This window comes from Hippocampus comes, unplaced genomic scaffold, assembly GCF_001891065.2.
Source record: "Hippocampus comes isolate QL1 unplaced genomic scaffold, H_comes_QL1_v1.1 scaffold84, whole genome shotgun sequence".
In the NCBI taxonomy this organism is placed as follows: Eukaryota; Metazoa; Chordata; class Actinopteri; order Syngnathiformes; family Syngnathidae; genus Hippocampus; species Hippocampus comes.
This window is the reverse complement of record NW_017805144.1, coordinates 85,188-98,297: the sequence shown is the minus strand read 5'-3', so window position 1 is coordinate 98,297 and position 13,110 is coordinate 85,188. Positions and strand designations below refer to the sequence as shown.

The window sequence follows — 13,110 nt, the reverse complement described above, 5'->3', positions numbered from 1 at the left end:
CTGTAAGTGAACGGGCACAGTCAGGTTTCAATAGCCAATCAGATCACGAGTCTCAGACTCGTGATCTGTTTCCTGTATCCTGACTTGTTCTCGTCTGCGTACTAGGGCTAGCGAGAAGGCCTTACGTCGAGACTGGCCGTGCGCGTTCGGTGATTGGATTAGCGCCTTTTCTGTTTCCTGAGAATTGTATCCTGACTTGTTGGACTTATTGGATGAGCGCCACCCGCGAGCGCTATCAATGCATTTTAACCCAAAATGGCTGAAGGAGAAGACATTGATCTGGTTGCGGAACTACTTTCCACACAATTTTCAAGACGGACCTTCCACCAAAAGCTGGATATTGTGCGAAGAGGTCGCCCAACTCCTGCGCTAGCTAACCTGTCCCAGCAAGGAAAAGGGTTTGTCCGTCATTTTCAGACGAGCAATTATGAACGCCACCCGTGGCTCACAGCCTCTGTTGAAATGCTGCAAATTGTACTGCTGGGAATGCCTATTGCTTGCAACTGACCGATTTGGTGTTTGGAGCCACACTGGATTGTTTTACTAAGGCAGCAAGGAAATGGCTGGGCCCTATACAAAAATGTATCAAATAAATCTGCTCACCTGCAATTTATAATGGCGCATTGGAGTCACCTTTGTGCACGAAAGTTCGTTCAATCTCAGCTGCTCAACATTTTCAGTTATTTGCTGTTGTATCGCCGATTTTCAAAATGCAAATGATCTGTTTATTTTCAAAGAATAGTTTGTTTTGTTATTGTTTGGTTGGTGTCTTATATGAAACTGCGACATTGCGCAATTTATTGGACAGACTTGTTTAAGATCATACAGCGTAATTTGGGTAGCATTTTATTTCGTATTTTTAAATCATCTTTTTATTTTTGACAATATCTGTAAATTTAGTTTCCTGCTCTTAATTGGGAATACATACTTGATGGTTTTAAATGGTCCTGAAATTAAGTGCTGCTTGACGAGCCTATGTTGTGTATGTATGTGACGTCACTGAAGGCCTAAGGTTGAAATGCACGGCTTGCCACTGCATGTGATAAATAGGAGAGCAGTCCAGTGGCAAACTATTTTTTTCGAGGATTTTGGAGATGAACAGTGAAATGGGGCGGAGGTTATTGTATTTGTTGGGGTCTGAACCTGTTTATTTTTTATTTTTATTTTTTTCAGGATTGGGGTGACAGCTGCGGTTTTGAAACATGATGGGACTATACCGGTGGAGAGTGTATCAATGGCTGAAATGAGGAGAAGGAGTGAGGAGAGACTGGATTTAACCAAGGCTGTGGGCAGGGGATCAAAGCTGACAAGTGAAGGACTTCGATTTAAGAATAAGATCGAAGATGGGGAGAGGCAATGCAATTATGTTAAGGTGTTGGTGAGTATTTTGTATGATCTCATTAAAAACAGCATTAATGAGTAGTAGTTGTTTAAAAATGTGAATATGTGTGAAATTAGAGAGTGGCTGGAGAATTTACCCTTCCAAGCTCCTTATCCTCCAGGGCCAACACCCCGGTGCTTTCAGTGAAGAGCTTCACTTTGACAGCAGGTAAGGGCTGGCTCGTTGTGAAATCTCCCTGGGTTCCCCAACTAGACACAGATTCATTAACAGGTCAGTACTGCTGTGAGGATTTCAGTGTCATATTTGGAGTCTCTCCTGCAGTTAAATATACGACTTCACTTGAGTGAAGGGAAGACTCCACTCTGGACGGATGGCCAATCCGTCACAGAGACATTTATGTGAAATGAGCCTGTAACAACTGCATGAAAATCACCCATTTGATTCAGGATATTACCACCATCAAAGTACAGAAGCTAAAAGTTTAAAATTCAATTTTCATAATTTTCTTACATTTATTTGGTGCTCAAATAAAGAAGCTAGTTTCCTCGATTCTGAGTCCAACAGGCTTTCACAGTGCTAGTGAGTGTGTTTATTTTTATTTTTTTAATCAAACCCACATGCACTGCATTTGTTCTGCTGAATTATCTACAAAAGATCCAATGATTTATATCACATCTGTTGTGCCACAGCTAAGATGAATGTTTTCTTTCCAAAAAGGAGATAAGTTAATTCATCAGTAAAACCAATAGAAAATGAATCTTGGCCATTTGTCAAAGAGCATTCTATTTTTAAATCCACTATAACTGTCTTGTTATGCAATAGACTGGATGTGTGAACAGAACAAATGGGTTACATTCACTACATGGCGCTGGAATGGTTTAACTAGTTTTGTAGGCATCCAACTAAGATTAGTGATTGACAGTGTGGTTCGTAAAAAACAACATTTAAAAATGTCATTTTGTGTTTAACTATTCACCATAAGGTGGCAGTACTATACAAATGTTTCCATGCATTTCATGTCTAAATTGCTTGGTGATGGTAAGGGTCAGTTTAATCTGGTGCCTATCCCAGTTGATTTTGGACAAGAGGTGTGTTTCCCCCTGGTTTTGTTTCCAGGCAATATCAGCGAGAGCAACAAACCATTTGCATTCTGATTCCCATTCACTCACCCTGTATACATGTTTTTGGAATGTGGGAGGCCAGAGTAAAATTCACCTCAGCACACTCTCTTGGTTGTTGTAAGGCAGACATGCTGACCACAACACCAACTTAGTGCTGTCACACAATATCTCGGGCAGTAACATGTTTACATGTGGGACCCATACCTTTTCACAGTAATGTCGTAACAGTATTTGAAGTCCAATAGGGAGTACCACAGAGATGCACAGAAATCGACGCTGAGTAAATCTACGTTCACTATGTTTTGAGGCTAACATGGTAAACTAACTATTCCATTTCTCCATTTTCTAAACTAATTAGGTATACAGGTGATCTTATCCCAGCTGATTTCAGGTTGTAGGTGGGGTACTCTCTTAAATCACAGTCAATCACAGGTCACTTATAAACAGAGAAGGAATTCACACCTATAGGCGATTCAGAGTGCTCACTAAAGCTAAGAATCATGTTTTCCTGAATGTGGGAGGAAGAATTGATCTCATCTGGGTTCTAAAGACAACAACTTTACCACGCCACAATAACTATTAGAGCATGATGTTGACGACTTATTCCATGTTTTTGGCTTGAGGACGAGGTAAAGATGCTCGCCGAGACAAATGAGTGTGGAGAGTAAAATTTGTTCAACATCTTCGTTTATTCAAATTGTCTTCTATTTTTAAATAAACAGCTCTGGAAAGTGAGGGGAAAAAAGCAGGATGCCCGAGCAGGATTTAGAACTTTTTTTAGCTCTCATGTTAGGAATTATTCTACTGCGTAAATGTCTGTGAGGTAGTAGGATGTGTGTCGTGGAGACTTACGTGGGTTTAGATGCCTCAGCCTGGTCTGTCTGCAGTTTGTGGCCACCCTCTACCTCCATGGTGCAGTACACGATTCTGTTTGGGGCCAAAGACTTAAGACCCTGCACCTCCATGATAACCACCTGTAACACACAATCACATGTTAACATAATGCAAGAGGCCAAATGAAATGGTTCAATATGCTTTCAACTTTGAAAATGCGACAATTCTTGTATTTGCTCTTGGAGCATTGCATTTTTCTACAAACCCACCATTTTAACAGAAAGAAATATTGGTATAATAAATGAAATGACATGAAAACTTTTTTTGCCAAAATTGATGACAATTATCAATATCACCATAGAAAACTGTGAGAGTCAAGTCAAATGCATTCGCATCAACCTGCATCACAAAATAGTCTCAATGGGCTTCACAAGCCCATAGTTGATAAAGATTAATGACATCTGCTGTGGACATTGTAGATGTAAGCATTACAATTTAGCTTTTGCAATTCATTCATGTAAGCCAACCCTAACATTGATATCAAACATAGTTTCAAAAACCTTAATTTGGGGTTTTTAAAATTGTACACTAATTTTCACAATTTTCATCCCCCATACCCGATAGCAGTTCCGCCCACTGAGAATGATTAAAAAAAACAACAAAAAAAAAAAACAATGACTCAAATGGTATGATGCCCGCCATTCACATATTATAAATGTGAATGAAATATGTCGCGTTCGACCCTGCCACTTAGAATCGTTCTGAGCAGGCTTCAGGTTTCGATCAACCTTTGAGTCACGAAAATATCACACCGTGTCCAAGATACTCTTTCTGCTGCGCTGGCTCGCCTAGCTTGCCAGAGACAAAATGGCAAATACGAAAATCAGCATCTACTGGCATTTGCGCTGTGGCACGGGTCCCCCCAAAATAGAGCCATAAACGTCTCAATTGTGACTTGCAAGGTCAGATTGTGAGTCGACGTTTGCTTGGGTAGGGTTGAAAGTAGATTGACAGTGCAGAGTGACTTTAATCACATTTACAGTACCAGTCGAAAGTTTGAAAAGGCAAACAATTGAGTGTTTTTTCATGATTTAAACATTTCCTGACTTGTAGATTGATACTGAAGTTATCGACTTGATGAAGAAATATGGATGGAATTATTTGGTAAACAAGAAAATTAATCACAACAGAATATGTTGTATAATTTAGATTCCAGAAGGTAGGCACCTTTTGCCCAGATAACAGCTTTGCACATCTTTGTATATTCTCAGTCAACTTGATGGTGAGGATGATGCTATATGACCTGGACTGATTTTCACCTTCCCGCTGTGCATCATCATGAGTGAATAGCATGAAATTCTTCACCTCTTAATGTATCAGTACAGTATTGTATCCGTGTATTGATGGAATGCCATCGAAGTTGGAAGGCGATCTCAGCAGCAGTAACAAAGATATGTACTGTAGCTTCTGATAGGAACTTGCACCTCCGTCAATACAAACATATTTATTAATTACCATATTTAGTAACTTTTATTTACAGTACAAAAAAAGAATCTGTTCACTCACCTCCAAGGTAAACGAAAGCACCACGTCAGATTTGGAAAGGGTGTTCTCATCCTCTTGTCCCATGTCCATGATTGATGTGTTGTGACCTCGTTTCAGTTTCTGAAGCTTAAATTCTCCACCTTTCGACACTGGCATGCTCTCCAGGTTGGCCATCAGCAGGTTGACTGAGGACCGTAGCTCTTCGATGAACATGGTCTCCATCTCCCTCGAGGCGAACCGAGGGAATCTTCCGCCAAGCTAATTGAACCAGGAAGATAACATATTGATTAGCTGTTCACTGTGGCAGCAGGAGTGTTGTGTACACAGAGCAAGAACGTTATAGGTGAAGATTATATGCTGTTTTGTTGCAGAGGACGGTTGTCCAAAATATTAAAGGTGCTGCACAGTGCATGACATTATTTTGATACTTAATCGGATGAAAGTTTTTCCAGAAAATCTGATGCAATTGATATTTGCACTCTTAATATTAAAACACACTTCCTAATCGAAGAAAATTAGGAAAATTAATTTTCAATGGTGTGTTCTTCAACACCAGGTGTGCTAATAATTATGGCACACATGATTTAATGTAAAACAAGTATTTCTTAATGTGGGATTCTTTTTTTTTTTACGCCCCCCCCCCCACACACACACACTGTATAAATGCACTTGAATTAAAGAGGTCATTTTTTAATTTTGGTCCTTTTAGAAAAAATAAAAATAAAACAACTATAACTGCCAAAAAATATGGAAAATTTATCTTTATTACAACAAATAATATCAAATGTTATGCATTATTGACGACTGAGGTTAATGCAAATGACGCATTGATTAAAATGAAAGGTGGGTTATCTACTACAATTCCAGGTATAAACTTTATATATTATAAATATTTTAACCCGCGCTTTGGTTTGCATTCACCTATGACAGCATAATTCTGCCACACAGTTGTGGTGTGAACATAATTTTAATATACTATATTGTGAAGGCACAAACTCAAGTGCAGATTAACATAATCATGTACACCAGGGGTGCCCAACAAGTCGATTGCAGTCACCTGGTAGTCCACGGACTGGTCCCAAGTTGATCGCAAGGGCTGTGGGGGAAAGGAAAAAAAAAAGATTTGTGTGTCTGTGCGCGTGCTACTGTTTTATATTTTTGTGTTAGTGTACACTACACCCAAAGCATCCTATCAGTTTCAGTTTCATAAAAAAAGTATTTAAAAAAAAAAATAAAATGAAGTAAAAAAGCCGGTCACCGGAAGCTCTTAGCGGTCAGCAAGCTGCAATTGAAGCAATATACTGTATCTCTTTTTTTTCCTCATTCAAAAATTGTTCCCTCTGCAATTCAACGCTGGCACTGGCAAAGAATGGGAATCTGGAGCGCCAGGAGAAGCATTTTAATACATTACATGTCCAACTACGATACCCGACGTCACACACAACAACAGCTAAGCTAAGCTAGCCGAGACGACACTCGAAGTCGGACAGACACGTTTTTCTGCCAATCTGTGCGTTTCCCTTTTTGTCCGAATATATTTTTTACGACAACTGTCTTGTCCACGGTGTCTTTTATTCGTTCCACTGGGGTTTAGCAAATGTGTTGATAAAGAGACGAAAATCTCTACTGTTACTAGTGTTAGTGTCTCAACATGGTTACGCTCGTGAAAGCGAAACAACGAACTCAAACGCGTCTTCGTTCAATGTTGTCAACTAATATTCAGATTAATTTTAGGCGAATTTTCCTCAATTCTCCGGAGAGATTTTCATAAAAATGTGAAAAACCCGGAATTCCGGGAAAATCCGGAAGACTTTCATCTCTGCTGTATTTAGAAAAAATAAAAATAAAACAACTATAACTGCCAAAAAATATGGAAAATTTATCTTTATTACAACAAATAATATCAAATGTTATGCATTATTGACGACTGAGGTTAATGCAAATGACGCATTGATTAAAATGAAAGGTGGGTTATCTACTACAATTCCAGGTATAAACTTTATATATTATAAATATTTTAACCCGCGCTTTGGTTTGCATTCACCTATGACAGCATAATTCTGCCACACAGTTGTGGTGTGAACATAATTTTAATATACTATATTGTGAAGGCACAAACTCAAGTGCAGATTAACATAATCATGTACACCAGGGGTGCCCAACAAGTCGATTGCAGTCACCTGGTAGTCCACGGACTGGTCCCAAGTTGATCGCAAGGGCTGTGGGGGAAAGGAAAAAAAAAAGATTTGTGTGTCTGTGCGCGTGCTACTGTTTTATATTTTTGTGTTAGTGTACACTACACCCAAAGCATCCTATCAGTTTCAGTTTCATAAAAAAAGTATTTAAAAAAAAAAATAAAATGAAGTAAAAAAGCCGGTCACCGGAAGCTCTTAGCGGTCAGCAAGCTGCAATTGAAGCAATATACTGTATCTCTTTTTTTTCCTCATTCAAAAATTGTTCCCTCTGCAATTCAACGCTGGCACTGGCAAAGAATGGGAATCTGGAGCGCCAGGAGAAGCATTTTAATACATTACATGTCCAACTACGATAGTGATGTTCATACACTTAACGTGCTGCAAAAGTGCGTCCCATGCTTTTGTGTCAGCTTTAGGTAGGCAGTGATTTCCTTTTCGCAAACTCACAAACTCTTGTATCTATTTTATTTTTCTGTTTCGGTCATGCTAGGGGCCTTTATGGCTGTTGCTTATGATGAAATGCGTGCATGTGCATGCGCGCATTCTGTGCGTGTGTATTCGTGCACACATTTTAGTTATCTGGTCCGTGTTTTGTATTTATTTTCTTTTTCAATCCCATAATGTCAATGATTTAATCATGAAAATTAATAAAATTGCTAAATTTGTATATTTCTTGTTCAGAAACATGGGAGACGCTCTTGCACAACGCCTCCAGTGACTACGCACACATGAATTGCTGACGCAGCCAGTTGACGCGTGCCCTTACACAAGCGACATTGCTGTTTGGCTTTATATCGTCAATAGACAAGTTTTATCACACATGTACTGCACATGCTGACGTTCAACAGTCTGATATAATTAAGGTGTGTGACATATTTACTCCCACTGCCAGAAAAGCGAGTGAAAGTGCGCAGCAGAGCCAAGAAAGTACAGAGCCGCTGCCGACTGGTGTCAGTGCTGAGCTCCATTGGCGCAATGTGTGGAAGCACTCTTCCCATAGGCATACATAACCACCACTCCATGGGTGATTGAGGATGTGCGGATTCAGCCGCATCTTTAACGAGGAGTCCCCAGTGGTCGCTTCCATTCACTTGTATTGAGATAACTGTGTATGGCTCCAGTAAATTAATAAGATCGTGAAATCCTCTATCGATTTTGACACGGGTTGCTTTGTTAGAAACATCACACATGCATTTAATGACACCAGATGCTGGTTTTCAAAATATATTCAGTACTTTTCAAGATGGCGCCATAGTTGGCAGCTGTCGGCAAGAGCTCTTCAAGAAGTTTGCTTTTTGTTGTTTTTTTTGTTTTTTGTTTTGTCTTATGGTGTTAGTTGTCCTTCGTGCGGACCCGATGCGAACTATTTTCAGGGTTTTGGCCACGACATTCATTGAAGGAGAAGAATCTGTGCTTGATGGGTACACTATTTCGGCAGCATGCGTGTACCATCACTGATTTTGATTTCGAGGAGGGGGGCGGATGTCGGCACTATTTGACTGTTGCCGCTCAACAGCCATGTGGCACTTGTATTTTTTGCGCAGCCGCATCTTTAACGAGGAGTCCCCAGTGGTCGCTTCCATTCACTTGTATTGAGATAACTGTGTATGGCTCCAGTAAATTAATAAGATCGTGAAATCCTCTATCGATTTTGACACGGGTTGCTTTGTTAGAAACATCACACATGCATTTAATGACACCAGATGCTGGTTTTCAAAATATATTCAGTACTTTTCAAGATGGCGCCATAGTTGGCAGCTGTCGGCAAGAGCTCTTCAAGAAGTTTGCTTTTTGTTGTTTTTTTTGTTTTTTGTTTTGTCTTATGGTGTTAGTTGTCCTTCGTGCGGACCCGATGCGAACTATTTTCAGGGTTTTGGCCACGACATTCATTGAAGGAGAAGAATCTGTGCTTGATGGGTACACTATTTCGGCAGCATGCGTGTACCATCACTGATTTTGATTTCGAGGAGGGGGGCGGATGTCGGCACTATTTGACTGTTGCCGCTCAACAACCATGTGGAACTTATATTTTTTGCCGGTGTAATGGGCAGCGTTTCTAACAGCCTCGCTTTGTACAGCGGAGATCTCTGCACTGTTGGACTGTCTGCGGTGGTGTGGCTGGATTGATGGCTGGTGGAGCCAAGGATGAGGACTGAGGCACGTATGCGTATTTGGAACTGAGAGTCACCGCTTGGAATTGAAGCGGATTAACATGGGATGGGAGAAGTGAACTGTACACAAACTCTTGTATCTATTTTATTTTTCTGTTTCGGTCATGCTAGGGGCCTTTATGGCTGTTGCTTATGATGAAATGCGTGCATGTGCATGCGCGCATTCTGTGCGTGTGTATTCGTGCACACATTTTAGTTATCTGGTCCGTGTTTTGTATTTATTTTCTTTTTCAATCCCATAATGTCAATGATTTAATCATGAAAATTAATAAAATTGCTAAATTTGTATATTTCTTGTTCAGAAACATGGGAGACGCTCTTGCACAACGCCTCCAGTGACTACGCACACATGAATTGCTGACGCAGCCAGTTGACGCGTGCCCTTACACAAGCGACATTGCTGTTTGGCTTTATATCGTCAATAGACAAGTCTTATGTTATGTGTTGTGTTATACTATTTTGTTATTTTATTGTTATTTATGTTAATTGTTCTGGAAAGCATTTTGTTACAACTGCAGCTAATGTGAAAGTGGTATATCAATTTAAAAAATGTATTGTATTGTACTTTGTATTTTGTATAAATAGGGTGATTGAGGATGTGCGGATTCAGCCGCATCTTTAACGAGGAGTCCCCAGTGGTCGCTTCCATTCACTTGTATTGAGATAACTGTGTATGGCTCCAGTAAATTAATAAGATCGTGAAATCCTCTATCGATTTTGACACGGGTTGCTTTGTTAGAAACATCACACATGCATTTAATGACACCAGATGCTGGTTTTCAAAATATATTCAGTACTTTTCAAGATGGCGCCATAGTTGGCAGCTGTCGGCAAGAGCTCTTCAAGAAGTTTGCTTTTTGTTGTTTTTTTTGTTTTTTGTTTTGTCTTATGGTGTTAGTTGTCCTTCGTGCGGACCCGATGCGAACTATTTTCAGGGTTTTGGCCACGACATTCATTGAAGGAGAAGAATCTGTGCTTGATGGGTACACTATTTCGGCAGCATGCGTGTACCATCACTGATTTTGATTTCGAGGAGGGGGGCGGATGTCGGCACTATTTGACTGTTGCCGCTCAACAACCATGTGGAACTTATATTTTTTGCCGGTGTAATGGGCAGCGTTTCTAACAGCCTCGCTTTGTACAGCAGAGATCTCTGCACTGTTGGACTGTCTGCGGTGGTGTGGCTGGATTGATGGCTGGTGGAGCCAAGGATGAGGACTGAGGCACGTATGCGTATTTGGAACTGAGAGTCACCGCTTGGAATTGAAGCGGATTAACATGGGATGGGAGAAGTGAACTGTACCAATCTCTTTTTTCGTCAATGGACACTACAGCTTTGTGTTTACGGTACTTTCAAACTTAGCTTGTGGCAAACTTTTTTTGAGAATGACATATCTAATCCACTGGTGAAAGTACACTTTAATGCTCTTCTCTTTCATCTAGAACTGTCTCAACAACAAAGCGTATGCTGAAATAGTGGTTTATGATTGCCCGACTGTCTGTCTACTCTTATGTTATGTGTTGTGTTATACTATTTTGTTATTTTATTGTTATTTATGTTAATTGTTCTGGAAAGCATTTTGTTACAACTGCAGCTAATGTGAAAGTGGTATATCAATTTAAAAAATGTATTGTATTGTACTTTGTATTTTGTATAAATATAAGACCAAAGGCTTCATAATAATAATGAAATAAATAAAGAAAGAAAGAAAGAAAGAAAGAAAGAAAGAAAGAAAGAAAGAAAGAAAGAAAGATGAGGACAAAAAAACCCCGGCAACAACATTGTACTTGGCCTTACGTTAAATATTCTGCTAAATATTCACGTGAGACCACCATCACGCTAAGTAAGTGTCCTGCCCCGAGGATCCAAGACCCATAGCAACTTTCACGTGAAGTTCAGAGTTCAGCCAATGGACTTCACAAAAGCACCTCAAAACAAAAAGGTAAACAGCCTTGCACTGTTGACGTAGATTAGCATTAGCTAAAAGCACTACCTGGGTTAGTTTTTGCTACATGGCACATACTTGGCTCTGTTGTCTACGTTGGGATATGTGTTCAGACGAAATGTAATTGGGCTACATGGGGATGAAATGCGGCCTATGTAAGTCGAAATGCAATAAAATCTTAATGAGCGCTTGATTTATGGGGGTTATGGTTGAATTAGCCAGTGGTGGCTTTGTGCAAATTTCATTCATTTGCAGTCTGGATGCCGAGGGGTGAATCACTTCATCAAAGCCAAAATGTACTGATACTCATTGAGTTTTGTTGGATGCACAGATTTGCTTCCGCCCTGTGGTGCACACTGAATTTCTTGATGAAGCTGTCGACGCGGTGGGGGTGGGGGCATTTTTGTATTTGGTGTTGTCTCCGCTGTGCAGCACACTAATGTCTGAATGTGAATTAACACATTTAATTTGGCAGCTGGGTGGTGCCTCCATAAGCTGTCAAGTTGTGTTGTAACTCCTACATGCTTCATTTCACAGTTGCTTTTTTTTTTCAATTCGGGGGTTCCAAGTGCAGCCAGGTGAAACATAGCCAACCCCTCGAAACTATACAATTGTTGATCGTTCAGCTATTTTCACGACAGCAGGATCACCAACATGTAATTAAGGCACAATAAAAACACAAACAACATTAATGATATTACATTGTTGCCAAATTAATTCTACATCCATATCATCATCATCATCATCATCATCACATAATCAATCATGATTAGGACACTTTGGACATTCATTCTTATTTGCTTACACGGGTGATCTGGTCTGCCATTTGTAACCGTCCATCCAGCTCTCTTCTGATCTGTGCTGCCTGCTCATCTGGGTTGTCCAGCTGGGGGAAAAGAGGAAAAGTGTTGCAATGGAATTTCAGTAAAAAGCAATTGCTTGCCATACTAGCTAGAGCAAGTCAATACGTGTCATAGTAATGATGAAGTCACATGTGAAGATACTTAGTGCCAAGAGCTCTAAGCATGAATTGTTTTGAAAACCATTCAGGAAAACAATTTATACCATATCATGTGCAACTAAAATACACTTCTGTTACAACTTTAATCTCATACACTCCCTGCAGGACACTCTCATCTTCTGAGGTTTGGTTATCCCTCATCGGCAATTGTCATTGTCACAGTCAGCCTTATACAAACAATGAATAAAGAAAAAAAACATGTTTACAAAAACAAACAAACTAACAAAAGAGATTTATATTATGCGTAGAGCATTTGAGTGTTTCATATAACACTGGGGAGCAAACTTTTTCGTTGAGTTCGGTCTGGTAGCTGATTTGTTGGTTGTGTGAGGAATCCAAAAATGATTTGTGTTTTTCTATCACATCAAGTTAATGAGCTATCGGATCCCCATTTTCCTAAAAAATTAAAATCAAATAAAATAAATGTGTATGTATGTAAATACAACACAAAGATGAAGTAGTGACAAGCTTTGAAAACAAAAAAACACGTATAAAATGAAAGTGAAAAGCTTGCACTAATCCTCATGATTGCTACTTTGCAAGCTTTCTGTTTGCAGATGTTGAGAGCACTGACCAAATGAGACATGCACACACCTCTCACCGCATTGTCTCAAGTATGACTGGACAAAGAAGTTACCACACAGCTGCAGATGAGTTTACTCACGATTAGCTGGCAAGTCTTCCCATAGCTAATCAGTTGAATTTTGTTTATAATGTAAGCTGTGGAGAGAAAAACACTTGAATGATCGAAATAAAATGACTGCAATTTGGAATCAGAATACCAGTTGTAGTTTAATCATCAGCATAAAAATCTTTTTTTTTCCTGTTTTTTTCCTCAAAAAAAAAATAAATAAATAAATAAATTGTGTGTGTGTGTGTGTGTGTGTGTGTGTGTGTGTGTGTGTGTGTGTGTGTGCGCGTGTGTGCACCTTATT

At 39.7% G+C, this 13,110-nt stretch overlaps 1 protein-coding gene across 24 annotated transcripts in view; it reads right to left on the bottom strand.

The window, feature by feature from the left end:
• cadpsa (Ca2+-dependent activator protein for secretion a) overlaps nt 1–13,110 on the bottom strand; it is a 174,684-nt gene that overhangs the window by 123,429 nt on the left and 38,145 nt on the right. For 18 of the 24 annotated variants that reach the window (XM_019867663.1, XM_019867660.1, XM_019867665.1 and 15 more), the window contains exons 4-8: nt 11,960–12,040; nt 7,023–7,061; nt 4,864–5,100; nt 3,316–3,437; nt 1,479–1,590 (exon numbers count right to left, since the gene is read on the bottom strand). In XM_019867663.1, coding sequence (XP_019723222.1) covers nt 1,479–1,590; nt 3,316–3,437; nt 4,864–5,100; nt 7,023–7,061; nt 11,960–12,040 — 591 coding nt within the window. The remainder of the gene's footprint in view (nt 1–1,478; nt 1,591–3,315; nt 3,438–4,863; nt 5,101–7,022; nt 7,062–11,959; nt 12,041–13,110) is intronic. The other 6 variants (XM_019867664.1, XM_019867667.1, XM_019867674.1 and 3 more) reach the window with 1 other exon arrangement.